Raw genomic sequence first — 27,449 nt, 5'->3', positions numbered from 1 at the left:
CACTTGATTTTTCTTATAGGCGCTGAGAGGGGACGCCCACGCCCCGCCGCCATCCGGTGCTTCTCCGGACTCTCCTGTGCTATCGGGGGCCCGGAGAAAGAATCGCCTGCCGCCAGATGATGAGCATAGAGATTTCCGGTGACCAGATGGTCACCAGTCATCTCTATGACCGTCGGAGGCCTGGGAGCGACGTTATGACATCACGCCCGGACCCCGCATTGTAAACAAAGCCACAATCGTAGCTGTTAGCATGAGATGGGAGAATTTTTTTTTTCCCGATCTTATGCTTAAAGAGGAGCTGCACCTAAAAAAAAAATATTAAAAGCCAGCAGCTACTAATATTGCAGCTGCTGACTTTTAATAATATCACACTTACCTGTCCCAGGTTCCAGCGATGTCGGCGGCAGATGACGAGCGATCGCTCGTCTCGCTGCAGCCACCGCCGCCATCCTCTGTCAGGGAATCGGAAGTGAAGCACGAGGGCTTCACTGCCCGGTTCCCTACTGCACATGCGCGAATCGCGCTGCGCTGGTTCCCCGCTGTGTCTCTGGGAACTGTGTGTTTCCCAGAACACAACGGGGGGGGGGGCGGAGTGATGCGGCGGTCTGGCCGGAAGTGGGTGCAGTTACCTGGATTATCCAGGTAACTGCACCCCCCTCCCACCCGAAAGGTGCCGATTGTGGCACCGGAGGGGGGAGGGATAATACTAGTGGAACTTCCCCTTTAGGGTGAAGAACCGCTTTAACAACCTGGAGGGGAGAGATGTGGGGTCTAATTGACCCCGCATCTCTCCATAAAGAGGACCTGTCATGATCGATTCCTATTACAAGGGATGTTTACATTCCTTGTAATAGGAATAAAAGTGATCAAAACGCCCCTGTCCCCGGTAGCACGTGCTCAGAAGCGAACACACATGTAGGCCCCACCCACATATGTAAACGCCATTCAAACCACGCATGTGAGGTATCGCCGCATGCGTTACAGTGAGAGCAATAATTCTAGCACTAGACCGCCTCTGTAAATCTAAACTGGTAACCTGTAAAAATTTTCAAAGCATCGCCTATGGAGATTTTTAAGTACCAAAGTTTGGCACCATTCCATGAGTGTGCACTTTAAATTGTGACATGTTAGAGATCTATTTACTCGGCGTAACAGCGTGTTTTGCTGTTTTTTTTTTCATTTATGAAACCTTTTTTTTTTTTTTTTTTTTTTTTAAAGGTGTTTGAAAAATTATTGCGCAAATATAGTGCGCGATAAAAATTTGCAATGACCGCCATTTTATTCCCTAGGGTGTCTGCTAAAAAAACAAAAAAACATATATAATGTTTGGGGGTTCGGAGTACATATTCATATATTATTGTATAGAATTGTGGCTGGGGGAGGAAGGATTATGTGGAGAGCCTAAGTTTTCCAGTTTTGACACACGAGTGAACAAAGATATTTGGTTTCAAGTAAAATGGGTAATAAAAATATTAAACAAAAAAATCACTGATATAACGCAAACTGAAAAGTTGTCATAGACCTGACATGTTTTAAACGTTCATTTCCTTCTTCTGTCCCTTCTAACACAGGTAGTTTCTACGTTGCTCCTCAACGTAATTCCAGATCATCACATCCCTCTCAACCTGACAGGAAAGGCAAAGATTGGTGGGAAGGCATGGGTGAAGGTCCCATCTAGGCCAATACCGGGTTTTAATTCAGACTCCATGTGTGAGTCTCAGGTAAGTAGAATTTGTTTGCTTATTGACTTTACTCAATGATTTTATTGTATTACTTCACTAAAGCCAGCCACAGATGGATCGATTCTCAGCCAGTTCAGCAGGGACCGGCCGAGATTTGATCCATTTAATGGCAGGCTGGTTGTACCCAAGTTGATCCATTGGACTTGACAGCCTGTCAGATTTTTTACATGCGATTTCTGCCAGCAGCTATAGCCGCTAGCAGTAATCATTGTGTACCACCCACGGTGGATGAAAAGAAAATCCCATAAACTATGGGCTGCTCATGTTCATATGGCATGTAAAAACTTTGGTATACCTGTATTGTTCATGGTTTGATCGAGGACGGCATATACAAGAGGTAAAACGAAGTGTAAGTTTCCCTCTTAAAGAGGAAATAAACCCTGATGGGTTTACTTCCTCTTTGTCTCCCTGCAAAGGTAAAGCATAATAGGCTACTATGCATCGCATAGTAGCCCATTATGTGTCACTTACCTGACACAGGAGCCAGCGATGTCACCACTGTCCCCTGTAGTCCGGAGTGTCCATCTTCTTCCGGGTATCGCTGCTCCGGCCACTCACAGCGCCGGAGCAGCGATGACGTCAATCCCGCGCATGCACACGGGAGCTGCCACTAACGGCATATCGCCGCTAGCAGCGGCATGCTGCTAACCGCGATAGTGCGCCTGCACGCCGCTGTCTACTGTGCATGCGCCGTAGACAGCTATGCCTGTCTCTTAGTAATTACATGGTTTAGGAGATATTTCTTGGACCTACAGGTAAGCCTTAATTTAGGCTTGCTTGTAGGTCAAAGTGGTTTGTAAGGGTTTACAGCCACTTTCAGCTTCACACACAGATTGAAGTGTTCAAAAAGGCATAGAACTGGTGTTGACGCCAATATTGCAAATAGTTAATAAAAAATTATTAATCGGTTAAGGTAAATTTAAATCAAGGTATTTCTTTTTGAACTAGTTACAATAAATTGGTGGTGTTCTGGGCTTGCACAGCGATTTTATTTTATTTTTTTTATTTTTTTCCCCATCCACTATAGGGTCGTTTTTATAGGTAAAATATGGTAGCAGATGAGCTTGCACAGTACATGCAGATCCCAGCACTCATGTGATCATAAAGTCAACAAAGCTGTTATGAATCAATATGATTCATTACCACTCATTTACTAGGGAGTTGTGATTGGCCCACAGCTATCACATTGTATCTTTTGCCAATCACACCTGTACCATGTGATTAGCTGTAGTCAATCACCGATCACTAGTCTTCACAGCTGTCATGATTTTGCTATTTATGACAATTCAAAAACATTGTCAGTACAATGATCCTCCTAGAGTACTACCATTTTACTATGAACTACTCTGATGAAAGTATTTAAAAAAAAAAATAGATTTTTTTTTTTAAACCATCTTAAAGAGGGAGTCCGCCCCAAAAAATTATTAAAAGCCAGCAGCTATAAATACTACTGCTACTTTAATTAATGGACACTCACCTGTCTCAGGGTCCAGCGATGTTGGCAGCCGAGGCTGATCGCTCGGCTCTCGTCTGCTGCCGCCCCCATTCTCAGTGAGGGAATCGGGAAGTGAAGCGTTGCGGCTTCACTTCCCGGTTCCCTACTGCGTATGCACGAGTCGCGCAGAGCAATGGGAATGGTCCGCGCTGTCTCTGGGACCCGTGTGTCCCAGCAGACAGCGCGGTGGGACAGGAAGAGCCATAGACTCCCGTGGGAGTGCCAACTGTGGCACCGGAGCAGGGGAGGGTTCCGATGAGCGGAAGTTCCACTTTAGGGTGGAACTCCGCTTTAACCACTTGACCACTGGGCACTTAAACACCCTTCCTAACCAGACCGATTTTCAGCTTTCGGTGCTATGACAATTACTCCGTCATGCAATACTGTACCTATATGACATTTTTGTCCTTTTTTCACACAAATAGAGCTTTTGGTGGTATTTAATCACTGGTAGGTTTTTTATTTTTTGCGCCATTAATCAAAAAAGACTGAAAATTCAGTAAAAAAAAAAAATTATTAGCAGAGTATTGGCTGCTATTGGCATTGAGCAGCACTGTGGGCACTTCACATCCAGCCCACAGAGCTGCTGCTGCCATCTCTCCCCCTCTCACTGTACCGATCGGTACAGAGGGGAGGGAGGTTTGTTTACAAGTGATCACTCCGTCATTTGAGAGAGCGTTTACCGTGATCCGTGATCATAGATGTTCCCAGGTGCGCGCCCCAAAGAATAAGCTGAACCACGCTGTAGCCGTCTTTCAGCTATGGCCCGGTCAGCATGTGGTTAAAAAAAAATCATGACTCTGCGCTGGTGATGTTATGTAAAAAAAAAAAATAATAATTTGAAAAAAAAACAACATTTTATTTCATTTCTTAATTGTCCAAAACAATAGTAACAAAAATGACAACTTCAAAAATGTTGCCATGCCCCTTACTAAACATTCAAACTATCTACTTTCCAGAAAGGGGTCATTTGGAGGTATTTGTACTGCCCTGACATTTTAAGGGCCCCAAGAAGAAAAAAACGACCGTCGATGGATCAAGATTTATCAATTTTCAAATATATATCCCATAGTTTGTGGATTCTAGATCTTTAATTCAGGATTTTTTTTTTTTTTTTTTTTTAACCAAAGAGACGTGTAGTAGAATACATATTGGCCTAAATTTATCAGGATTTTTTTTATTGGATATGTTTTATAACCGTAAATAGAACATTTTAGATTTTCAAAATTAATTTATATAATAACAAATGATTAAATACCACCAAAAGAAAGCTCTATTTGTGTGAAAAAAAATAATATACATTTAATTTGTGTACAGTGTTGCATTAATTACCAGTTAAAATAGTGCAGATGCCGAAGAGCAAAAAGTGGGCCTTTCCAATCCAAGTGCCTACATCATTCTGTTTTTAGCCCTGATGAAGGGGGGTGCTGAGCCCCCGAAACGCGTTGGCTGTTCCAAAATAAAAATCTTTTAAAAGTGTACAAGCTGGTTTGACGCTCCCATCCTTTCAAAACTTAAATGCATAGCAAAAAGTGGCCTGGTCATGAAGCAGGTAAAATCTTCTGGTGCTTAAGTGGTTTAAAAATAGAATTTGGCTTATTGGGTACATGAGCAACTATTTTCATAACTATAGTGAAATGTCTGTCAGTATGAGCTTATACCAAGGAGAATAAATAATGCGTTGCTCTTTTTTCTTCCCCCACCAGGTTATCATTCGTAGCGGAGAACTGCTGTGTGGAGTCTTGGACAAAGCTCACTATGGCAGCTCGTCCTTTGGACTTGTTCACTGTTGCTATGAGCTCTATGGTGGAGAGACTAGTGGAAGATTGCTAACCTGCCTGGCTCGTCTCTTTACTGCCTACTTACAGCTTTACCGGGGCTTTACCATGGGTGAGTGGAATAATATAATTTTCTTTAATAAATAATTGGTAAACTTAACAATCAACAATTGCACAGGCTTATATTTCAAGTACTTGTATAGTGCCATCAATTTGCGCTATATATATATATATATATATATATATATATATATATATATATATATATATATATATATATATATATATATATTAATATTCATTCACAGCAGTTCTTGCCCTCAAGGAGCTTACAATCTAAGGTCCCTAACTCGCGTACATACATACATCCCATTATGTCTTTGGAGTGTGGGAGGAAACTCATGCAGGCACAGGGAGAACATGCGATTTCCAGGCATGTAGTGCTGTGGTTGAGATTCGAACCAGTGATGCTAGTGCTGTTAGGCGGAAGTGCAAATCACTCCGTGCATGTATTACTCTGTGTGTGCGCCCCCCGCCAAGGCTTCTCTTAACTCGTTTGCAGCTTAAAGTGGTTGTAAACCCCATTCATGAAAGTTGAACTAAGCTCATACATCTGAAGTGTTTACTTATCTCTCTAAAGCTCTAAGTGTCGTTTCTCTCTGGTGCTTCATTCCTCTGTTATCAGCAGAGTCATTTCTGACATGTTTTCTGACACATGAGATGACTTGAACTGAAAATTTGTGTCGGGGAGGGAGATCAGCAGGAATACAGCTCTGCATGTTCCTTCGTTCCTCTGCCTGTGTAGAAGGGGGGTGTCCCTTTCCTCCAATCGGCTCACACACAGTGTAAGTCCAGTCTCCCCACCCACCCCATGTGCTGCTGAAAAAAATTTCTAACATGATCTGCACTTTTCAGAGTGTAGAAAGGGAAAGACAAACTTGCAAAACTTTTATATAGGAGTGTTTCAGCTCTGTGTATCACCTAAGGCTATTCTCGTCACTGGGTATATGTGAGGGTTTACATCCACCTTAAAGAGTACTAGCAGTCACCATGAATAGCAGTTGCCTGCTATTCTACCCATCAAGCACAGAGCCAGCATCTCTGCTGCAGAGCGTGTTTATTTTTAATTCAAAGTGGTTGTGAAATATGAATGAAGCATATCCCTGTAGTGTTATTTCTGTCTGCTTCCTCTTTCCTCTGCTACTTACATGAGTCACTTCTGACACGTTTTCCTGACACCAAGAGAAAAATGGTGACGGGGGAGGGACCTCCAGCTGATTGACAGCCTCAGCTCTGCTCCTGTGTCCTGTGTGAAGAGGGGGGGGGGGGGGTGTCCCTTCCCTCCAATCAGCTCTCAGAGATCTCCTCATTGAGCTCTGCAGAGTGTAACTTGATGATAACTCCGTCCCGTTTTCTGAAATCTCAGAAGAGCTTGATAAATTCTGTACATTGAATGGATGTGGAGAAAAGTTGTACCTCTTAATGTGCAGTCATCTCATGTATGAGGATTTTTTTAAATATCTGTGTATCACCTGAGCCCAGTCACTTCACTGGGTATATATACCACAACCACTTAAATATAATTATGTTGGCCCTTCCCTTTTTATGGTGGCTGCTCATGTCCTAGTTCCTTCCTCTAGCTTTTACGACTGAAATCACAGGCAGCGCTGATCAGTTTATGCAGTTGAATCCGCTTTAACATGCCAGCACTGGCTGCATGGGCATGTATACTATAAACGCAAGTAATGCTGTGCATGACCATAAGGGGGTGCTTCCTTCCTTCTGATCTCTGAAGCATCTCAAAGGGATGTCAAACTGATGCCATCAACGCAACCCAGTGTAGGCCCAGCCTAAGCCAGTTGGCACTTCTGTATTAAATCCTGTCCATCTAACACTGGCAGGCTGCTGAGAAGTAGAATAACCAATGATAGAACCTCAGTTGCATTACCCAACTAGCGTGGTGGCTCCTGGACCCAGTCACATGGCATTGTGGCTCCTGGTTCAGCTGTAGTGTAGTCTATAGAGCGTTGTCTGTGCAGACAGAACCTGGCATTAAACTTGGATAACAACACTTGGCTGAACAGAACTAGAAAATCTTCATCATATTGTATCTGAAATCTGACGTGTTTTTAGTTTTATAGGTTATTTACATCTCTAACATTAACAATAGTTGCGTTAAGTCAAAATGAATGGGCTGCCAACTCATCCTAACTGGCACTTTTTTTTTTCTTTCTATTGCAACACATGGCAATGCACTGTCATGGGGATGCTACAAAATATTTCAGTTAGGGTACCATTAAAAATGAATGGGGCACCACATCACGTTTTGTGCGTTACCATGTGTTGCGGTTATCCCATTTGTTAGCATAATGCAGAATTATGCATCTTGCCTCTGATTCATTACTTTTATATGCATTCGGGGGGGACGGGACTATATGTTTATTTTTTCTCTAGTGTTACAGTCATTTTGCAAGCCAAAAAAGACAGTGAGGATAGAACCTCTTCTCCTTTTTTTTTTTTTTTTTATTGCAGCTGATTTGGGCTGCAAGCCTCTTTTCTTCTCCTCATCTCTATCAGAGTGGTGGTGTTTTTGTAGTTAACAGGAAATAGCTAGTTTGTTATTTCAGCTCAGTGCATAGGAAGGTACAAGTACACAACGTGGCAGGACCAATGGGCATTTTCCTGTACCAGTAGTAAATGCACTTGACCTGAAGAACACAGGTAATGCATCCACTAAATCTAAAGACTGGCAAGCTGCAATATAATAGATGGTTATTTTTGGGTTTAGATGCTCTCAAGTGGTGAACTCCCTATTTATTTATTTATTTATTTATTTTGCATCTAAATGTAATTGCAGTTATATCTCAGAGGTTGGGCACATATGGGTTGCTTTATACTAAAGGAGTTGAGAATCTTCATCTTCACACTATAACTTGTGAAAATATTCACTTTGATTATCCAATCATGTGCAGATAAAATAAGAAAGACGGAATTTTGCCTTTTTCATGATTGGATGACACATGTTATGAAGATTCTTAACTCGTTCGATCAATAGGCCTCCTAAATTCTTACTGCCAGTGCTGATTTGCTTCCTTCAGTATTAATTTTTTTGAAAACATTCAGTGACTGGTTCTGATCATTTCTAGGAGTGGAGGACATTTTAGTTCGACCCTACGCTAATGCCAAAAGACAGAAGATTGTGAAACGTTCTGCACATTGTGGTGGGAAGGTAAGTTCGGTGCTATTGTGTATGTGTATTCCAATAGTCCGTATGAAAGAGTCTTTATTAATATTTGCAGAACCATTGAAAGGGTTTTGTTACATCTGTGCTGGAAAGAATGTTTGATCCTGCCAGAAACCCGTTGCATGTCCTGTGCACTTTGCAGCTTTCTCACAATGTTAACTGGAAGTGAGTTAGGGGTTTATTTTAATTTTTTTCAAATAACTGTTTTTTTTTAGTTATCACAGAAGAGAAAAAGTACAAAAGACGTGTCAATGTTCAAAATAGCAATGAGATAGGAAGGGCCATTTTACAAAGTTCACAATATACGTTTCATCAGCAATAATGACATTGTGAGAGAAACTTGGAAATAACAATTGCAAATAACATAGTTTAGTATTATACAATATGTGCTGGAACATTAGAACAATATTAAGCGATATATGTAATCTGACATGACATAAAATAAGGCATGGAGAGTAAAGAGGTTAATATGAAGAGCTAACAAGAAGAAAATGGGAAAGAAAAAGTAAAAGTAAAGTGTCATCACATTAGCTCCGCCACAGGTTCAAGATTGGTCCTCTTGGAGATACCACAGCTCCCAGATCTTATCACGGTCTACCAGTCTATCCTGTATTCTAGCGGTCATTTTCTCCATGGGCTCCACATCCTTAATGTGAGTTAGGTTTTGATAACACATTCCATCTGCATTATCATAATTGGGAGGGGGGGGGGGGAGGAGGTGGTGTTTTGTAGTCCTAACACTTCCTGTCCTAGGGTGATAGTGCTGCTCCTCCATAGATGCAGTACAGTAAGTAAAATGATGTTGCCATCCTTTATTGTGTCGGTCAGTAGAAAGAATGCCCCTTATATTGGAGGTCAGTGAGAAGAATCCCCCTTAATTTGATGGTCACTGGCAAGAATTCCCCCTTGCATGGGCAGTCAGTGGGAAGAATTGGCCTTTTACGTTGGCGGCCAGTTGGAAGAATTGGCCCCTTACATTGGCAGTCAGTGGGAAGAAATGGCCCCTTATATTGGCGGTCAATGGGAAGAATTGGCCCTTTACGTTGGCGGCCAGTGGGAATAATTGGCCCCTTACGTTGGCAGTCAGTGGGAAGAATTGGCCCCTTGCATTGGCGGTCAGTGGGAAGAATTGGCCCCTTACGTCGACGGTCGGTGTGAAAAATTGTCCCTTTACGTTGGTGGCCGGTGGGAAGAATTGACCCCTTCTTTTGGTGGCCGGTGGGAAGAAAGGCCCCTTTTACAGGTGGTTAAAAAGATCATTGTTTGCTGTCAGTGGTTACAAATTGGAGCAGCAAAGTTGTCTCATTTGTCAAGGATCCCTTACCATCTCCAGAGGAGCCCTGGTTAAGAAAGGCTGGTCTAGATAAATGCGACTTGTCATGCTGTAGTGTATCTCGATCTTCTTGTTTAGATTAGCCATGTAAACTGTTATTGGTATCATTAATATCACTGATATTGTTCTGTAGGCTGTGAGAGCTGCTTTCAACCTCTCAGCGATGGCTTCAGATGAAGAGGCCAAAGGGAAGTGGGAGGATGCCCATCTAAACAAAGATCAGAGGGACTTCAACATGGTGGATTTGAAATTCAAGGAAGAAGTTAATCAATTCAGCAATGAAATCAATAAGGTGAGTTTTTTTTTTTTTTTTTTTAAATAGGTGGTTGGAAGCCTTGCGCTACTTTTTAAGGCACATGAAGTGGTGGGCTGATGATTTAGTTATTCTGTTCTGCTTAATCTTTTCAGCAAAATGTGCCTGTTTATGACAGTTATCTTGGTAATGATTTCATGGTTGTGGGTGACTGGGAACGCTGCTGCTTTTTATGAAAACACACATATGCGCTAACATTTTTCTCCATCTCATCCTTTCTCTACTGACATAACTTTGTATACATGCCAAAGCCTTATGTATACGTTTATGAAACATTTTGAATCGCTCTGAAAATGTTTTAACCTTGTAGGTGGTTGAATAATCCCTGCATGTCAACCAGTCTTTCAAATCCATATGCAGCCTAGGGAGCCGGTTTAAGCCAGATGCAGTCCATTGTGGGGGTTTTTTCTGCATTAAAAAAGCATGGACAGGAGGAAATATGGGTTTCAATGGCATAGCTCAAAACGGTGCAGTCAAAAAAAAAAATAATGAACATGCTGCTTTTTTTTTCTGCACTGAGCTGTGCTGGAATGCATATAAACAAATCAAAAATGCACCGGAATGCATTACAGCTTAAACCCACCCATGGGAAAAAAAACACACTGGAACACAGTAAAAAATGCATCCAAAAGTGCATTTATAAATGCGTCTAGAGTGTGTGTTTGTGCTGTGAATCGGCCCTTATTTGCATTAGTTCTGTCCCCTGTAGATGTTTGATGCTGGTTTGGTGTTGATTCTCTTTGCTCTGTTTCTTGTATCCTCTAGGTGTGCATGCCCCTTGGTCTCCACAGGCACTTCCCAGAGAATAATTTGCAGCTTATGGTTCAGTCTGGAGCCAAAGGATCAACAGTGAATACCATGCAGGTATCATTCTATGTCTCTAATATAACATGTTTAACTCCAGGTAAACTATCCCTAGTGTTTTTTTTTTTTTTTTTTTGTTTTTTTTTTATTTTATAAATTTGTTGGAAAAAAATATTTTCTGTTCTAAAACCTATACAAAAAAAATGTCTTCATACATTTAGGCCAAAATTTATTCTGCTACAAATCCTAATAAGTGTATATTCTTTAGTATGTAGGGAAGTTTTTATAGTGCCTACAAACTATGGTGTGTGTGTGTGTGTGTGTGTGTGTGTGTGTGTATATATATATATATAATGTATACACCGTCATGGCCAAAAATATCGGCACAAAAAAGTGGAGAAACAAAAAGCCAAATCTGACGCATTTCACGGAAAAAAACTCCTGGGCGACTGACAGACTCTTGACAGAAATGTAGGGGTGCTAATATTTTTGGCCATGACTGTATATTTGAAAATCGATCTGTCGTGACAGAAGTTTTTTGCATTAAGGTGAAAAATCACGAGGGTTTACAACCCCTTTAAAATGTCAGGACAAATATCCCCCAAATGTCTTCTTTTTGGAAAGTAGACACTGAGGTATTTAGTAAGAGGCATGGCAAGTTTTTTGAAGTTGTAATTTTTTTGTCACAAGTTTTGGGAAACTTAGGACAAAATAGTTTTTTTTTTTTTTTTATATTATACGTACTGTACAGTGCAGTACAGCGTCTTGATATATTATATGATATATATGTTTTTTACCCTTTGTTGAAGATCATTGTATCAGCAGTGCTTTGAACTGTCATGAATGGGTTCATGACAACTGTAAATACTAGTGTAGCACCCTCTACCATAGGTAGGTGCTAGCATATGATTTTTGCTAGAACTGCCAGTCCAGGTAAATTTAGGCAGGCCTATGCTGCAAGCTGGGCCTGTTGTTTTGACCTGGGGGCAGGGAGTGGTTATTGTAGCAGTGGGCGTCACCACCTGTGTTTCAGTGCTGGGGCACCTCCCCTGCTTCCAGGGAGAATGTTCTGGAAGAGTGGCAGGCAGCTCATGTGGTAGCCCTGACCAATCCCCAACTGGAATTGGCAGGGGACAGACCTCCTATTTAAAGAGGAGGTCCACCCTAAAGTGGACCTTCCGCTCATCGGAACCCTCCCCCCTCCGGCGCCACAATTGGCACCTTTCAGGGGGAGGGGGTGCAGATACCTGTACAGTACAGGTATCTGCACCCACTTCCGGGATAGCTCTCTGCGGAAAAAGGCGGAGATTACGCCCCTTTCCGCAAGTGCCCCGCTGCCTGCTGGGAAACACACAGATCCCAGAGGCAGCGGGGACCGTCCTTATTGCGCAGCGCGACTCGCGCATGCGCAGTAGGGAACCGGGAAATTAAGCCGAAAGGCTCCAATTTCCTGATTCCCATACCCAAGATGGCAGCGGCAGGACCCGAGAGACGATCTAGAGATCGGCTTCGGGTGCCGACATCGCGGGCGCGCTGGACAGGTAAGTGTCACTATTTTAAAAGTCAGCAGCTGCAGCATTTGTAGCTGCTGGCTTTTAAAAAAAAAAAAAAATGCGGAGTCCCGGCGGACTCCCGCTTTAAGTTGAGGTAACGGGCCACTGGGGGGAGTTGTTGGCTGGGAAAAGTGGAGAATAGAGTACGAGACAGAAGCAGGAGGGCACCCACCAGCTGGGGGGGGGGGTTCACTGATCACAGGAAGAGACCCGGGGGAACTGTGAGGGAACTTCACCTTTACACGGCCATTGGTGAAGTCTTCATCATTACATGGTCATTGATGAGGAATCCCTGGAACAGAGGGGCAGGTGAAGCTGTCGGAACGTACAGTCTGGTTAAGTTCTCCATTATGGACTCGGGGCAGAGAAAGGACGGTGAGTGTATCACAGTGGAGGGCTGGATGTGGAGACGTGCCAGGAAGTCTTTGAGGGAACTTCATCCTTGCACAGTCATGGATAAAGCCCTCCTCTTTACACGGTCATTGATGAGGAGTCCTGGATCATAGGAGAGACTGGGGAATAGTGTCAAATCGATGCGGCCTAAGGGCACAGGATCTGCAAGCTGGGCTGGCTGGGAACAGTAGTCCACTGTTCAGCACATGCTACTAAACTACTAGGCCTCTGGGGAGAGGTACTGCAGGCCTCTGGCCTTGTAGCAGCAACCAGAGTCAGCATTAGATGCATAATGCACGCTGTGTGCTATTTGATTTCTGCTATTTAGTTGTCATCTCCACTGTTGATTGTCCTGTTCTTTACAGATTTCCTGTCTGCTGGGTCAGATTGAGTTGGAAGGTCGGCGACCGCCATTGATGCCGTCAGGGAAGTCTTTGCCTTGTTTCCAGCCATATGACTTTACTCCACGATCTGGCGGCTTTGTGACGGGTCGCTTTCTCACTGGCATCAAACCTCAGGTAGTTTATTTTTATATCCTATCACTTTTTAAAATGTGCATAGCAATGTTTTCTGATAGTGATGAGCTCCCCCCCCCCCCCCCCACCAACATTGATGTGTAAGTTTAACCTTTAGCAACATTTTCCCCAAATTCTCCTATGCAGCTCTATATCTGTAACCTTTCAACTGTATTTGTGCGCCGTGTATGCTCTAGTTCTCCAAGTTCAGCTAGGGAAGAAGAGAGGGCAGTGTGTGCACACTCAGTTTGAACAGCCCAGAGCGACCACAAGGGGGCGAACAATTCACATGTCCAACCCCTGGTGGGGGGGTTCGGGGCGGGTGTATGGTGTGGGGTTGTTTTTCAGGGGTTTGGCTTGGTCCCAGTGAAGGGAACTCTTAAGGTGTCACTATACCTAGACTTTTTTAACAATTTTATGCTCCCAACTTTGTAGGAACAGTTTGGGGATGACCCTTCCTGTTCCAACATGATTGCGCACCAGAGCTACAGTTACTTGAGGGAACCATGAATGCCAACATTTACTGTGAAATACTGAAACAGAGCATGATCCCCTCCCTTTGGAGACTGAGGTGCAGTGCAGTATTCCAAAATAGCAAACCCAAACACACCTCCAAGATGACCACTGCCTTGCTAATGAAGCTGAGGGTGAAGGTGATGGACTGGCCAAGCATGTCTCCAGACCTAAACCCTATTGAGCATCTGTGGGGCATCCTCAAACGGAAGGTGGAGAAGCGCAAGGTCTAGAACATCCACCAGCACTGTGGGATGTTGTTATAGAGAAATGGAAGAGGACTCCAGTGGCATTGAGAGGAACACACTGCTAACAAGAGCAAAAAGGGTGCTGCTCACCCCTATGAATCAGAAAAATAAAACAAATTCCCCCACCAACGGGATTTTTAGGCAGCAATAAACAGTAGACTCCAGTGGCAACCTGTGAAACTCTGACGAATGCCATGCCCAAGAGGATTAAGGCAGTGCTGGAAAATAATGGTGGCCAAACAAAATGTTGATACTTTGGGCCCAATTTAGAGATTTTCACTTAGGGGTGTACTCACTTTTGTTGTCAGCAGTTAGACATTAATGACTGTGTGTTAAGTTATTGAGTGAGCGGACAGCAAATTTACACTGTTATACAAGCTGTACACTCACTACTTTACATTGTAGCAAAGTGTAATTTGTTCAGCATTGTCACATGAAAATATATAATAAAATATTTACAAAAATATTAAACGGTAAAACGGAGGGGTGGTGGTGTCTCTCTATGTGAGACGTGATCTCAAAGAGAGTGTGAAAGAGGGCCTAGTTGATGGAGAGTGTGATGAGTCTGGAGCATTATGGGTGGAACTGTACATTGGGTGTGTGTACTACAAAGGTTATCATTGGAGTTATTTAAGTTATAGACCTCCCAGTGTTAGCGAGGAGGTGGAGACTCAACTCCTTGCATAGATGGACAGGGCTGGGGTGGTGATCATAATGGGGGATTTTAACTACCCAGAAATTGACTGGAGTAATGGCACTGCTGGGACAGTTAATGGGCAAAAATGTATAAACCTATTATAAGACAATTTTATGGTCCAGTTTATTGAGGCCCTGACCAGGAATAATGCTGGACCTGATAATCTCAAACCATGCAGATCTTATTACCAATATTAATATAAAAACATCTGGGTAGCAGTGACCATTACATGATTTCATCTAATGTTAGCTATAAACAACAATCGCATATGAGTAAGAGAACAACACTTAACTTTAAGAGGGCAAACTTTCCAAGTGTAGTCCCATGGGCAATACGTTTAAAAGGCTTAAAATAAAATGTATGTGGCTCACGGGCCAAAGTTAAAATGGCTATAAATAATAAAACAAAGCTTTTAAAAAATATAAAAATGCAGAAACACTATCATTTAAATGTTCCAATGAATATAACAGAATATGTAAAAAGGAAATCAAGGATGCAAAAATTCAAAACAAAAGATAGGACAAACCCCCAAAAAATTCTTCCTATATATTAATAGTAAAAAGGTCAGGTCTGAGCATGTAGACCCTTTACAAAATAAGCTAGAGTGAGTGACTGGGGACAAAGAGAAGGGAAATGTATAAAATACTTTCCTCAGTTCTGTGTTGAAGGGGAGGGCATTGGGGAGCTCGTGTCCATAATGGGGAGGGTATTGACAAAGCCTCAAATATAAATATTTCTGGACTATCACTTTTGAGCCATTGTGGATCATTTAAGTGATATAGACCAGATGGCATCCACCCACATATACTAAAATAATTGAGCTCTGTCATTTCGAGGCCATTGTTTTCTAATATTTAGGGACTGGTTAATGACTGGAATGGTACCAGTGGATTGGCACAGGGCCAATGTGGTGCCCATATTTAAAAAGGTATCAAAGTCTTTACCGAATAACTATAAACCAGTTTGTTTAACTTCTATAGTCAGGAATATATTGGAGAGTTTAATAAAAGACCATATAGATGAGTTCTTGCTGTAAAAAAAAAAAAAAAAAAAAAAAAATTAAGTAACACAGCATGGATTAATGAAAGAGAGAAGTTGTCGGACAAACCTGATTTCTTTTTATGAAGAGTTAAGTAAAACCTTGGACAGAGGGGTGGCTGTGGATGTGGTATACATGGATTTTGCAAAAGCATTTGATGCAGTTCCCCACACATGGCTTATGTGTAAGGTAAAGTCTGCAGCAGTGGCGGCTGGTGCTCAAAATTTTTGTGGGGGGCGCAGACTAACTGAAAAATTCAGAAAAATACTGAAACATAAACCTCAATTGCAGCCACCTGTGCCCCCCGCAAATGCAGCCAACTGTGGCCGCCTGCCCGCTGTCTACTTGGCACTTACCCCAACCTGGTGGTGGGTCAGGCGGCGAGCTGTGGGACGGGTAGCACGGCGATGGCTCAGTGTCCTCCGTGCGTGTCTTCTTCCTGCTTTGCTAGGTGGTCAATCAGATTGCCTCTACCTACAGCCAATCAGCTTGGTATTATATCCAGGCCTCCTGATCGGCTGAGAGGCGGTTTTGTGTTAGCAAAGCAAATATTAATTTGCTTTGCTAACACACCAGGGTGTACCTCCCTTTTTTTTTTTTTTTTTTTATGCCTATTAAAGCCTATGGCTCTAAACAGGTGCTTCATAAACACCTGGATTCTTTCCTAAATGTACAGAATATAACTGGGTACTAAGATATATAGGTCAAGTTGATCCAGGGAAAATCTGATTCCCTCTCTGGGGATCAGGAAGGATTTTTTCCCCCTGCTATAGCAAAATAGCAAATTGGAGAATGCTTTTTTTTTTTTTTTTTTGCCTTCCTCTCAATCAACTGTGCACGAAAGATTGTGTATATGCGAATGTATTAATAATATTTAAAAAATATTTAATATAATATTTTTTTCTTCCAACCTGTGTAAAATGTGAGGGATGAACTCTTTTGTGAGATACTGTGTGTGTGTGTGTGCTGTGATCCTTGTGCAAAGTAATTGCGGTGTCCTAGCCATCAGCTTCTAACCACCATCCCACATATCTAGGACAATGCTTACATCATGAGCATAAATTTATTGACGTCCTCCACATCCATTCATTCCCACATTGTCTTAACAACTAAAGAAAATAATGAACTTGAAACATGATGTATGGCATAGTCCACATGTAACTCATGCCAAGATTGCTTCCTTCTAACTCCATCTTGTTACATGTTAATAACACCGCTCCATGTTGTATCTCATCTTAACAATAAGCTACTGTGTGTTGTATAAATTTGGTGCACCTCTCCCTTAATAAAAGGCATTTCCTTGTTTATATGAATAACTAATTTCCTGCTTTTCTAAATGAAGATCCTGTTTTATTCTAGGAATTCTTCTTTCATTGTATGGCTGGGAGGGAAGGCCTGGTGGACACTGCTGTGAAAACAAGTCGTTCTGGATACCTGCAGAGGTCAGTATCGTTCTTCTACTGTGTGGGCTGTGAGAGCGCCTTTGACTCCATGTACAAACCTCTGTGTGTCTACAATAAGTCAACCCAATTCTCTAATTTAAAACAAAAAGCTTTGCTATGAAGTTGGTTAATAGACATTTCTTTACTGTAACTAATCTTATCTTGTTAAAGTGGGTGGGATATTTTAGACAGCAAGTAAACATGTTGCTCATGAAGTTGATGTGTTGAATGCAGAAAACAAATGGGGATCGCAGTTTGTTGTGTATGGAGCTGCATAGCCGCAAACCAGTCTGGGTGCTCATACTGACCTGTATTCACAGGCAAAAGTGCCAACAATGGGCACGTGAGCGTGAACGGGACCACAGAGCAATGGAAGAAGGAGGCCTGGTCTGATGAATCACATTTTCCTTTACCTCTTGTGGATGGTGGGCTGTGTCTGTGTGTCATTTTCCTGGGATGGCACCAGGATGCGGTATGGGAAGACGGCAAACTGGCAGAGGCAGTGTGATACTTTTGGGCAATGTTCTGCTGGGAAACCTTGGGTCCTGCCATTCATGTGAATGTTACTTTGACACTTCCTACCTACCTAAATATTGTTGCTAATCAAGTACACCCCTTCACGGTAAAGGCATTCCCTGATGGCAGTGGCCTTATTCAGCAGGATATCGTCCCCTGCCACACTGCAAAAATTGTTCAAACATGGGTTGAGGAATAAGACGATGAGTTTGAGGTGTTGGCTTGGCCTCCTAAATTCTCCAGATATCAGTCCAATCGAGCATCTGTGGGATGTAATGATAAAATAAATCTTATCCATGGAGGCCCCACCTCTCAACTTATAGAACTGCTACTGCCGGTTTGGTGCCGGATACCACTGCATTACTTCACAGGTCTAGTGGGTTCCATGCCTCTATGGATCAAGGCTGTTTAAGTGGCAAAAGAGGGACCGGACCTACTCCATATTAGGTGGGCGGTAATAAAGTTATGTCTGATCAGTGTGTATGCATGCATAGATAGAGAGATATAGATATATCTAAAATAATATCTTTAAAGTATAAAATTCTATTCCCTTCTTTTTTGGAGTAGAATGACAAAAGCCTTTCCTCTTGCAGGTGTGTTATTAAACATCTGGAAGGATTAGTGGTCCAGTATGATCTTACGGTCCGTGACAGTGATGGCAGCGTGATTCAGTTTCTCTATGGAGAAGATGGCCTGGATGTTCCCAAGACACAGTTTCTACAGCCAAAGCAGTTCCCGTTCATTGCTGAGAATTATGAGGTATGGCATAATGTAGTTTTCTGTCAAAGGAACAATATTTCCAGGATGCTTCTTAATACTGCTTGTATGATAAATAGGAGGTTTGAAGACTGAAGGATATTGAAGGCTATTATACTGCAATTTAAGGCCTCATTCATACAGCTCTCCAGGGCCATATAGTACCCAGATCAGCAGGCAGACAATATGCCTCCAGTACCATGCACCTGTCCCTAACCACAGATATTCACTCCATGTACTTCCACATTCAACTAGCTGTCGGAGCCTGTCATTGAGTTGTACATGCTGATCACAAAGACCTGGCTGTACTTAGAAATACGACGATCTTGGCGATGTACACCCTGGATGGTCCTGTGAAAGAGGCCTAAATCTTCTTTTCTAGGCATTTACAGTTTTTAACTTTTTTTTTTTAAAGTAGAGGTAAAGGATAAATAAAGGATGTAAACCTTTACATCCTTTACTTTAAATGGATAAGCAGAGAGCTGGTCTATTCACAGCACAGCTCTGGAAGTCTCTGCCTATGTGGAGTGGGGGTGCCTTTCCTCCAATCAGCTGTCTCAGTGTATGGCAAGAATCCATACCCACAGGTGATCGGGAAGAGAAAATTCTAACAGGACGTGCACCTTCTAAACAGTATATAAAGCTGAAGACAACAGATATGTGTAAAACTTATGTAGGAGGATTTGTTTCATCCCTGTTTATCATCTGAGGCTGTTCACTTCCGTGGTTATATATGTGAGGGTTTACATCCACTTTAAAAAAAACTGATCTGTAGATAATCAATTCTGTATGCATTGCAAGCAGTTTAGCAAAATTGTTGTAGTCATACCTTACTCTTTCCTAAAGGGACAGCTATTTGTTTCATCATGTCCTTTCCAGACTGATACCTAAATGGGAGGGTCTGAACTCATTATAACATGACCACACTACAGTTTTCTAATGTGGAAGGCTGCATCTCTCTAAAAGATGAAGACAAACCTTGGGAAGTATGTAATCAAAAAGGGTACATCTATTACAAGGAAAACTCAGAGTTTGGCTTGTATCTTAGTGCAGACTTGTGAGAGAGGCTGTAGGCCTGACAACATTTTGTTCTATACCATACTGAATGCAACCGAGTTTCAGAAAACTACAGCAACAACAGATAGAAATAGTGGAGTTTTATTTATTTTTTCTCAGTTTTTCTTCAAGGCCCTGCATCTGTAGGCAGATAGAAAAAAAGTATTCCCTCAAGCCCCATCAAATCCTCCTAAACTATTATTTTAATACATGTGGGTATTTTTTTTCTTGTGTGTGTTTGTTTTTTGTTTTTGTTTTTATCATGCAAAGGCTGCATTAGGCCCCTTTCACACCGGCGAGTCTGCCTGGCAGTTTTCAAGCAGACCGCTGGCATCAGATCCGGTCCGCTCTGCTAAAAGCAGACGATGGGTATACATCCGCCGGATCGGATGACAGTCGGATAGAAATGGACATGCGGTCCCTTTCTATCCAACCACCCCATAGAGGAGATTGGGCTGTGTCTGTGTCCTCTCTGCATAGCTGAACAGACCCGGACCTCTCATCCGCCTGCTTGGTAGTGATCAGCCAAGAGATCCCCCACTGAGCAGACAGATCCGCTTGCACAGATTCACTCCACCTGAAAGGGGCCTTAAGGATACAAAAAAAACCTTTGCTGGCTCCATGCACCAGAGTTGAACTGCAGCTCCCGCACACAAGCAGTGACCTGACTCTTCTGAGGTCCAACTCGGCTTTAATTGGTCTCACTCCCTGAGCAGCACTGTTCATTAGAGTAGTGTTCAGAGTGCTACCAGTAGGGCTTTTAACAGCTTGCCTACCATCATATGACGGCCAGGCGGCGTGGCTCTTGTTATGGGCGGGCGTCATGACGTTCGTCCATTTAAACAGGGCATGCGTGCAGCCCTGTACTGTCATCGGCAGCGTGTCATGCAGACACTGCTCATCACTGAGGGGGGCGAACAGCTATTGGCCATGGCTGTTTACCATGTGATTGGCCGTGATGAATTCACGGCTGATCACAGATGGTACCTCCCCACTTTGCACGGCGCATGCATGCGATCGCGAGCTCCCTGCACGTAGCATGTTCCCGGGAACACTGCTTGTCACCGACGCTGGTAAACAGCCATTGGCCAGCAACTGTTTACCACATGATCAGCTGTGATCCTTTCACAGACGATCACTGAATGTAATCGCAGAGCGGTAACGAGATGTTATCGGGTTCTCCTCCTCACACAATGATCGCGTGTGAGAAGGAGATTGCGTTATCATCTCATTACCGCTTTCAGTGTACACCAATCACGCTGATTGCCCCCCTCCCCAATAAAGGGGACCTGTCGCCACCCGTCAAAATACCTGTCACAGTACATCAGAGTAACCGAGTACCCGTCATCAGCCTATCAGAGTAACCGAGTACCCGTCACCAGCCCATCAGAGTAATCGAGTACCTATCTGCAGCCCATGCCTCATAGACTATACGTTGGGGTGTTTGTTTTCCAAAATGTGGTCATTTTGTATGTAATTCCATTGTCCTGATGCTCCAGGGCCTTCAAAAGTTTAATAGGTGGTTGAGAAATAAGATGCGTCATTTATGCTCGTAGAACGTCAGAAGGTGCCACTTCAATTTTGGTCCTTTTGTATGTGGCCAGGCTGTGTAATGCTGCGTACACACGATCAAACAATCGGGTGGAAAAGTCCGGCAAACTCAAGTCCGCCGGACAATCCCCCCCCGTGTGTAGCCTCCGGCTGACTTTTTTTACCCGAAAGTACGGCAGACTTAGAAAGTATTTTTGCACTCCAATCTTCCTGCCGGACTTGCATTTCGGCGGACAATCCGGTCGTTGGTATGCCAGTCCGCCGTACTTTTGAAATGAGTGGACTTTTCCCACGAGGAGAAAAGTCCGCTCATTTTGATCGCGTCTCCAGGTAGACGGGGCCCGCGAAGGAGACGTCGCTCACCCCGCCACCTGGTATGGACTTAAAGGGGAACCCCAACGCGAAAAAAATTGGCGTGGCGGTCCCCGCAGGTCCACATCAGACCCTTGTCCGAGCACGCTAGCCGGCCGGCCAGGAAAGGGGGGGACGAGCGAGTGCCCCCCCTCCTGAGCCATACCAGGCCCCCACCCCAAAGCACCTTGTCCCCATGTCGATGAGGACAAGGGCCTCTTCCCGACAACCCTGGCCGTTGGTTGTTGGGGTCTGCGGGCGGGGGGCCTATTGGAATCCGGGAGCCCCCTTTAATAAGGGGGCCCCCGGATCCCGGCCCCCCACCCTATGTGAATGAGTATGGGGTACAATGTACCCCTACCCATTCACCTGTAAAAAAAAAAGTTAAAAAAAAAACACAACACACAAGGGTTAAAATAGTTTATTGCACAGCTCCGGGGGTCTTCCGTCTTCGGGGGTCTTCTCGCCGGGCTCCTCCGCTATCTTTTTCTAGCTCTTTTACTAGCGGAGGAGCCCGGCTTTCTTCCTCGCCGCCGCCCTCTTCTTCCCGACTTCGGGGGTCTTGTCCCCCTCTTCGGTTCTTCTTGCCGGGCCACCGTGCCTTCTTCTAGCTCTTTTACAGGCGGTGGCCCGGTCTTCTGTCGCCGCCTTCTGTTCTTCTGTTCTTCAGATGTTGCCTCGTCGCATCCTCCGCTCACAGTGGCACGGACGCGACGCGCAGCGACTTATATAGGGACATCGCCGGATGATGTCCCCGCCCATTATGGTGTCACAGTCCCAGAGGATGCTGGGACTGTGACATCATAATAGGTGGGGACATCATCCGGCGATGTATCTATATAAGTCGCCGCGCGTCGCGTCTGTGCCACTGTGAGCGGAGGATGTGACGAGGCAACATCTGAAGAGAAGAACAGAAGGCGGCGACAGAAGACCAGGCCACCACCTGTAAAAGAGCTAGAAGAAGGCGCGGTGGCCCGGCAAGAAGAACCGAAGAGGGGGACAAGACCCCCGAAGTCGGAAAAAGAGGGCGGCGGCGAGGAAGAAAGCCGGGCTCCTCCGCTAGTAAAAGAGCTAGAAGAAGATAGCGGAGGAGTCCGGCGAGAAGACCCCCGAAGACAGAAGACCCCCGGAGCTGTGCAATAAACTATTTTAACCCTTGTGTGTTGTGTTTTTTTTTTTTTACTTTTTTTAAAGGCCACTTTAAGGCCACTTTCACACGAAGGGTCAGATCAGGTCTGCTCGTCCATTTTTTAGGCAGATCTGATTGGGCCCTCTATTCACCCATATAGACATCCATTCTGATCTGGTTCACAAAAAAACAAAACAAAAAAAACGGAATGGCAGATCATAGAGCAGTCTGGAAAATGAACAGGCAGAGTCTGTTTACTCCCACCAGTCCATGTCTGCTCTGTGCAGTCTGAGGGGACAAGGATGTGCCACCTGCCTGATCAGAAGACAGATCCCCTGCTGATCTAATCGCAGTCTGCGCCATGGGAAAGGGGCCTAACTGCAACATGCTCTATTTAGAAAACTGGAATTAAAAATGTGTGTGAGGTGACTGGTCCTGGGCTGTAGTTTCAAAATATATATTCAAAAGTCGAGTGAAAAACTATGTTCTGCTCTTTCCCATAGATTATCCCACATTTAGCAAGGCTTTCTGTGGAAGGGAGCTGGAGCATGGTGACCACTTCTTCTTCTTTTTTTTTTTTTTTTTTTTTTTTTTTTTTTTGTTCTTGTACAACAGGAATTGCATTAAATCTAAATGCCAGACCTTGGCTGTACTTACTCCTGATCATAATCAATACTTTGTGACCATTGCTTATCATGTTCCTGCCATAAATGTTTTCAAGATGCATGTCTTTGAGGTTGATGATTAATTCTGCACTATTCCCGGATGTCTTTATCTCTAGTTATGTTATCTTCTGTGGTGCTACTGATGGGGGGAGGGGGGGGGGGGGTCAGCTTAACAGTGCATCAATTCGCACAGTCACTAAAAATCAATATGGATTCCAATAGCTTGCATGTCCTAGGCAGTGCCAGGACATGGTTCCTTGGAACCCAGGACAATAATGCCAAAATACACACCTAAAGGCAGTACAAATAATTTCATAATACTCATACTACAAGAATAGAGGAAAACACATTTTAACCACTTGCCGTCGGCAACGTGTGTGTGTGTGTGTGTGTGTGTGTGTGTGTGTGTGTGTGTATATATGTATGTATGTGTGTGTGTGTGTGTGTGTGTGTGTGTGTGTGTATATATATATATATATATATATATATATATATATATATATATATATATATATATATATATATATATATATATATATATATATAATAAAATCCAACTCTTCCGGGGTAGGGAGCGAGCATGCGTGCCGGCGGCTTCCTTCCACTGTGATCATACACAGCGGGAGCCCAGCGGCAGACTCCATGTCTGGCAGTGCCCACCGATCGTACAACACAGAGGCAAAACGGCGGTCTGGCTATATAAGCAAGGCAGATCGCCATTCTGATAGGAGGGAAGGCCTAGATCCTGTGTCTCTGCAAAGCAGGGACAATGATCCATGTCTTTGCCTACTAAAAGCACCTCCTACACTATAGTAAAACACTGGCTAGGAACACCGTTAAAGCGGAGTTCCACCAAAAAGTGAAACTTCCGCTGATCTGCTTTCTCCCACGTATGGTGCCACATTTGGCACCTTTTGGGGGGAGGGGGGGAACGTGTACCTGTTTTTGACTAGTACACTTCCCCGATTCAACGAGACGTCGCCATCCCTCAGAAGTTCAGCCCCCCTCCTCCTTCCCTCCCACCGCCGGGCCAATTAGAAAGCGCAGCGTACTTCGCATGTCGGTTAAAGTGTAATGGATTAGAACTATAAATCAGTTCTTGGTTATCTGCTGCTATTCCTAATTAAAAAGTATAAATGTGCATGCACATTAGAAGTAAACACTCTCTGAGATATGTTCAGCTCAGGCTACTTCTAAATACTGATTTATTCGTGGGCGGTGTTAATATTTTATACAGAAAGATACGTCATTGCTATGTCAGTCTAATAGGTACATCTTATTGGTTACAATACAAGAGAAATTAAGAAACTTGATGCTTGAAGTTTGGTTGAAGCTGGTTCCCTTATCTCGAATGCATTCTTCTGACGCGTGGGATGTAGGGTATAGACGCCATCTTGGCTCCGCAGAACAGGGTCAATCTGTATGCTACATAATAAGTAAGGAGCATGGGAACATGTATACACATAAGCAAATAGACATTTTCTGATTATCATTATGTACATTGGATTCCTTAACAGTCCCCCCTAAAATGGCTATTTTCTTCTGTCCCTCATCTAAAGGTCCTACTCACCTGGCCCATTCTCCTCAGCAACTCTTTTTAAGCTGTATATAGAGTTGGGCAGCAACTAGTTCACTACCCCCCTCGATACAGCTGGAGAAGGGCAATCAGGTGCTATCTACCCCTATAACCCTAGAGGATTGTGAGATTTTGGACAGGGAGTGACTGTAGAGGAGTGAAGGGTTTGTCACCCTCCATCATAAGAGGGTTCTCTTCTTCTTAGTGGAGAAATGTAGGTGGGCTGTTGTCTACAGCCTTGCTCATTAACTTCTTTACGAAAGGTAGAATACGGCATACAATCGGGGGGGTAAGAGAACCAGGATTATTAGTACCGTTACCCCTATCTGGGCGAGCACCTTCTGACACCCACTCATCCAGCTAAAATATTGATCCCATGGGTCTGTAATACCGGAGTTCTTCTTCAACTCCAATGACAAATCTTCTCATTTCTTTATAGCTAAAGTTATTTTACCATTTGGGCCGGTATTATCAGGAATGTAGGTGCAACAGGTTCCCGTTTTTTCAATTTTTACAGACACTTCCTTTCTCAGCTAACAGCATGTCTAAGGCCATCCGGTTCTGGAATGTCATGTAGGAAGTGGGGGGGTAACTGGCCAGCAATTCCCTGGAGGGCATCTTTAGTGTAATTCACGTATCTTTGTTGGTTGTAGTATATGTAATTGATCCAATCTACATTCTTGTTCACATTTATTATGGGGATCAAAGACTCAAAACCAACTTTTACCTGATCCCTGGATTTGAATTCATCAGGGACCCCCCTTGGGACCCCTATAGCATCTATGTACACATGAGGGTCAAAGCTTCCGGAGAGAGCTGCTCGCTTCCTCCTCTGACTGTGTGCTGAGTCAGTGTATGTATCAGGGGTATCTTCTGCTAGGATATGGAGGGGCATAATCACCTTTTCAGATGCACATTCACCGGTCCAGATACCCTCTAATCTGGTCCTATGTTCCAACCCACTGTCCCTCCCAGGAACCACAATTCTGGCCCCAGTAACTGTCTGTAAAACACACATATTACCATCAGGGATGTCTCACCTTACCAATGGCATTGCCATGAAAGAGTCAAACGGACAAGGTACTATGTCACAGTAATCAAAGGTAAAGGTGGTCACGTGTGTACCTGAAGAGTTGTACCAAAATGTAATTATGTTATCTTTTTGTGTTTTTTTTTTTTTTTTTTTTGTGATGACCCCCTCCTGGGCCTCCCCCCTAGACCAAACAGAAAAAGGATATGCAGCATGGTCGTCATGAAGTGGGCGGGATCTTGTCCTCGGGGGTGGAGCTTTCTTGCAGTGGGAGGCGTGTATTCAGGTATTCTTCCCGGCCAATTCCACTGAGGTGGCTGTGGTCAGCAAAACTTGGAATGGACCATCATATCTGGGTTCAAGAGAATGTTGTCTCACAAATTTCTTTACCAGCCCCCAATCTCCAGGCAGTAGTTGGTGTGTTCCTGTATCTAATTCAGGATCTGGAATGGAAGAAAACACCTGGACATGCATTTGGGTTAATTCTCGTGATAATGCGGTTACATAATTAGTCAACACATCAGATTGCAACTGTAACTGTTGTGGAAAGTGACAGCCAAGTCTGGGGGCTGAACCAAACTAAATTTTATAAGGAGATAGGGCATATTTCCCCCGGGGTGTGTGTCTGACACTGAACAGGGCAATGGGCAAACTGTCTGGCCGACTCATGTTAGTCTTTTGGGCCATCTTTAACATCCTGTTTTTCTAGTGTCCCTTTCATCCTTTCTACCTTCCCGCTACTTTGAGGGTGGTAAGGGGTGTGTAGAGCCAACTGAACCCCCAGTGCTGCCCTAATCTTTTGTAAGGGTTGCTGTGAAGGCTGGGCCTGATCGCTCTCTATCACCTCTGGGACCTCAAATCTACATACTATCTCACTCAGTAGTTCCTTAGCTGTGGTCCTGGCAGTCATGTCCACCTCCACTAGGGGGCGTATTCCAATCTGTCACTCCTTTGGCATTTGGGAGTGATCAATTTGTATCCTCTGGAAGGGGTATAGAGCTTTTGCCAGGTGCTTCTTCTGTGCCTTTTCTGTACATTCTGGGTTACATTTGTTGCAGATAGTGCATGATCTGCAGAAGTTGTTGGTCAATGAAGTAACTCATAAGTTCATAAGAGTCTTTGTCAAGTGGGCAGTTCCATTTCCCCATTGCACCATGGCTGGGTACATACTCCTGGGTAGACAAGGCTTCTTGCTGCACTCGAATAGTCCATCTCTGAGAGTTCCTCCTCTCCGTTTTCCAGCTTTCCTTCTCATCCTGACTTGCTGCTTCCTGTAATTATTTCAGATAAACTCTGTCCACTGGGAGAGTCTGTAGGGTAAGCACAGGGTGGTCTTCTTCTACCACCCTGCTGTCCACTTCCCGTGGACCACTGGCTGTCTGTTTGGCAGCTGAATCGTCTAGATTGCCTCGAGCTTCCTTCGAGTTTAGTTTGTTGTGTGCTTTTACTTTTAGAATAGTCACTTGGGTTGGGAGAAGCAGGGCGTCCATCAAGTCCTTGATGGCTGAGCTATTTCACAGGTGTTCCTGCAGCCGTTAGGAACCCTCTGTCCTTCCAGATAACACCAAAATAATGGGCAACGCTGAAAGCATATCTTGAGTCCGTATGAATGTTGGCTCTTTTTCCCTCTGCCAATTTACATGCTGTAGTAAGTGCTTGCAGCTCTGCCACCTGTGCAGACATCACCGGCGGTAAGGTTTCATTTTGGAG

General features: G+C 43.8%; 1 protein-coding gene across 1 annotated transcript in view; it reads left to right on the top strand.

Annotated features, from left to right (window-relative positions):
• POLR1A (RNA polymerase I subunit A) overlaps positions 1-27,449 on the top strand; it is a 183,606-nt gene that overhangs the window by 34,226 nt on the left and 121,931 nt on the right. Inside the window, exons 15-22 of the mRNA XM_077477963.1 lie at positions 1,572-1,721; positions 4,944-5,127; positions 8,162-8,244; positions 9,726-9,884; positions 10,671-10,769; positions 13,021-13,173; positions 17,027-17,109; positions 18,219-18,384. Coding sequence (XP_077334089.1) covers positions 1,572-1,721; positions 4,944-5,127; positions 8,162-8,244; positions 9,726-9,884; positions 10,671-10,769; positions 13,021-13,173; positions 17,027-17,109; positions 18,219-18,384 — 1,077 coding nt within the window. The remainder of the gene's footprint in view (positions 1-1,571; positions 1,722-4,943; positions 5,128-8,161; positions 8,245-9,725; positions 9,885-10,670; positions 10,770-13,020; positions 13,174-17,026; positions 17,110-18,218; positions 18,385-27,449) is intronic.

Source organism: Lithobates pipiens, unplaced genomic scaffold (genome assembly GCF_037356315.1).
Source record: "Lithobates pipiens isolate NorthernLeopardFrog02 unplaced genomic scaffold, aLitPip1_a1.2 Scaffold_13, whole genome shotgun sequence".
In the NCBI taxonomy this organism is placed as follows: Eukaryota; Metazoa; Chordata; class Amphibia; order Anura; family Ranidae; genus Lithobates; species Lithobates pipiens.
Note: the sequence above shows the minus strand (reverse complement) of the source record. Positions and strands in the feature narration are given on the sequence as shown.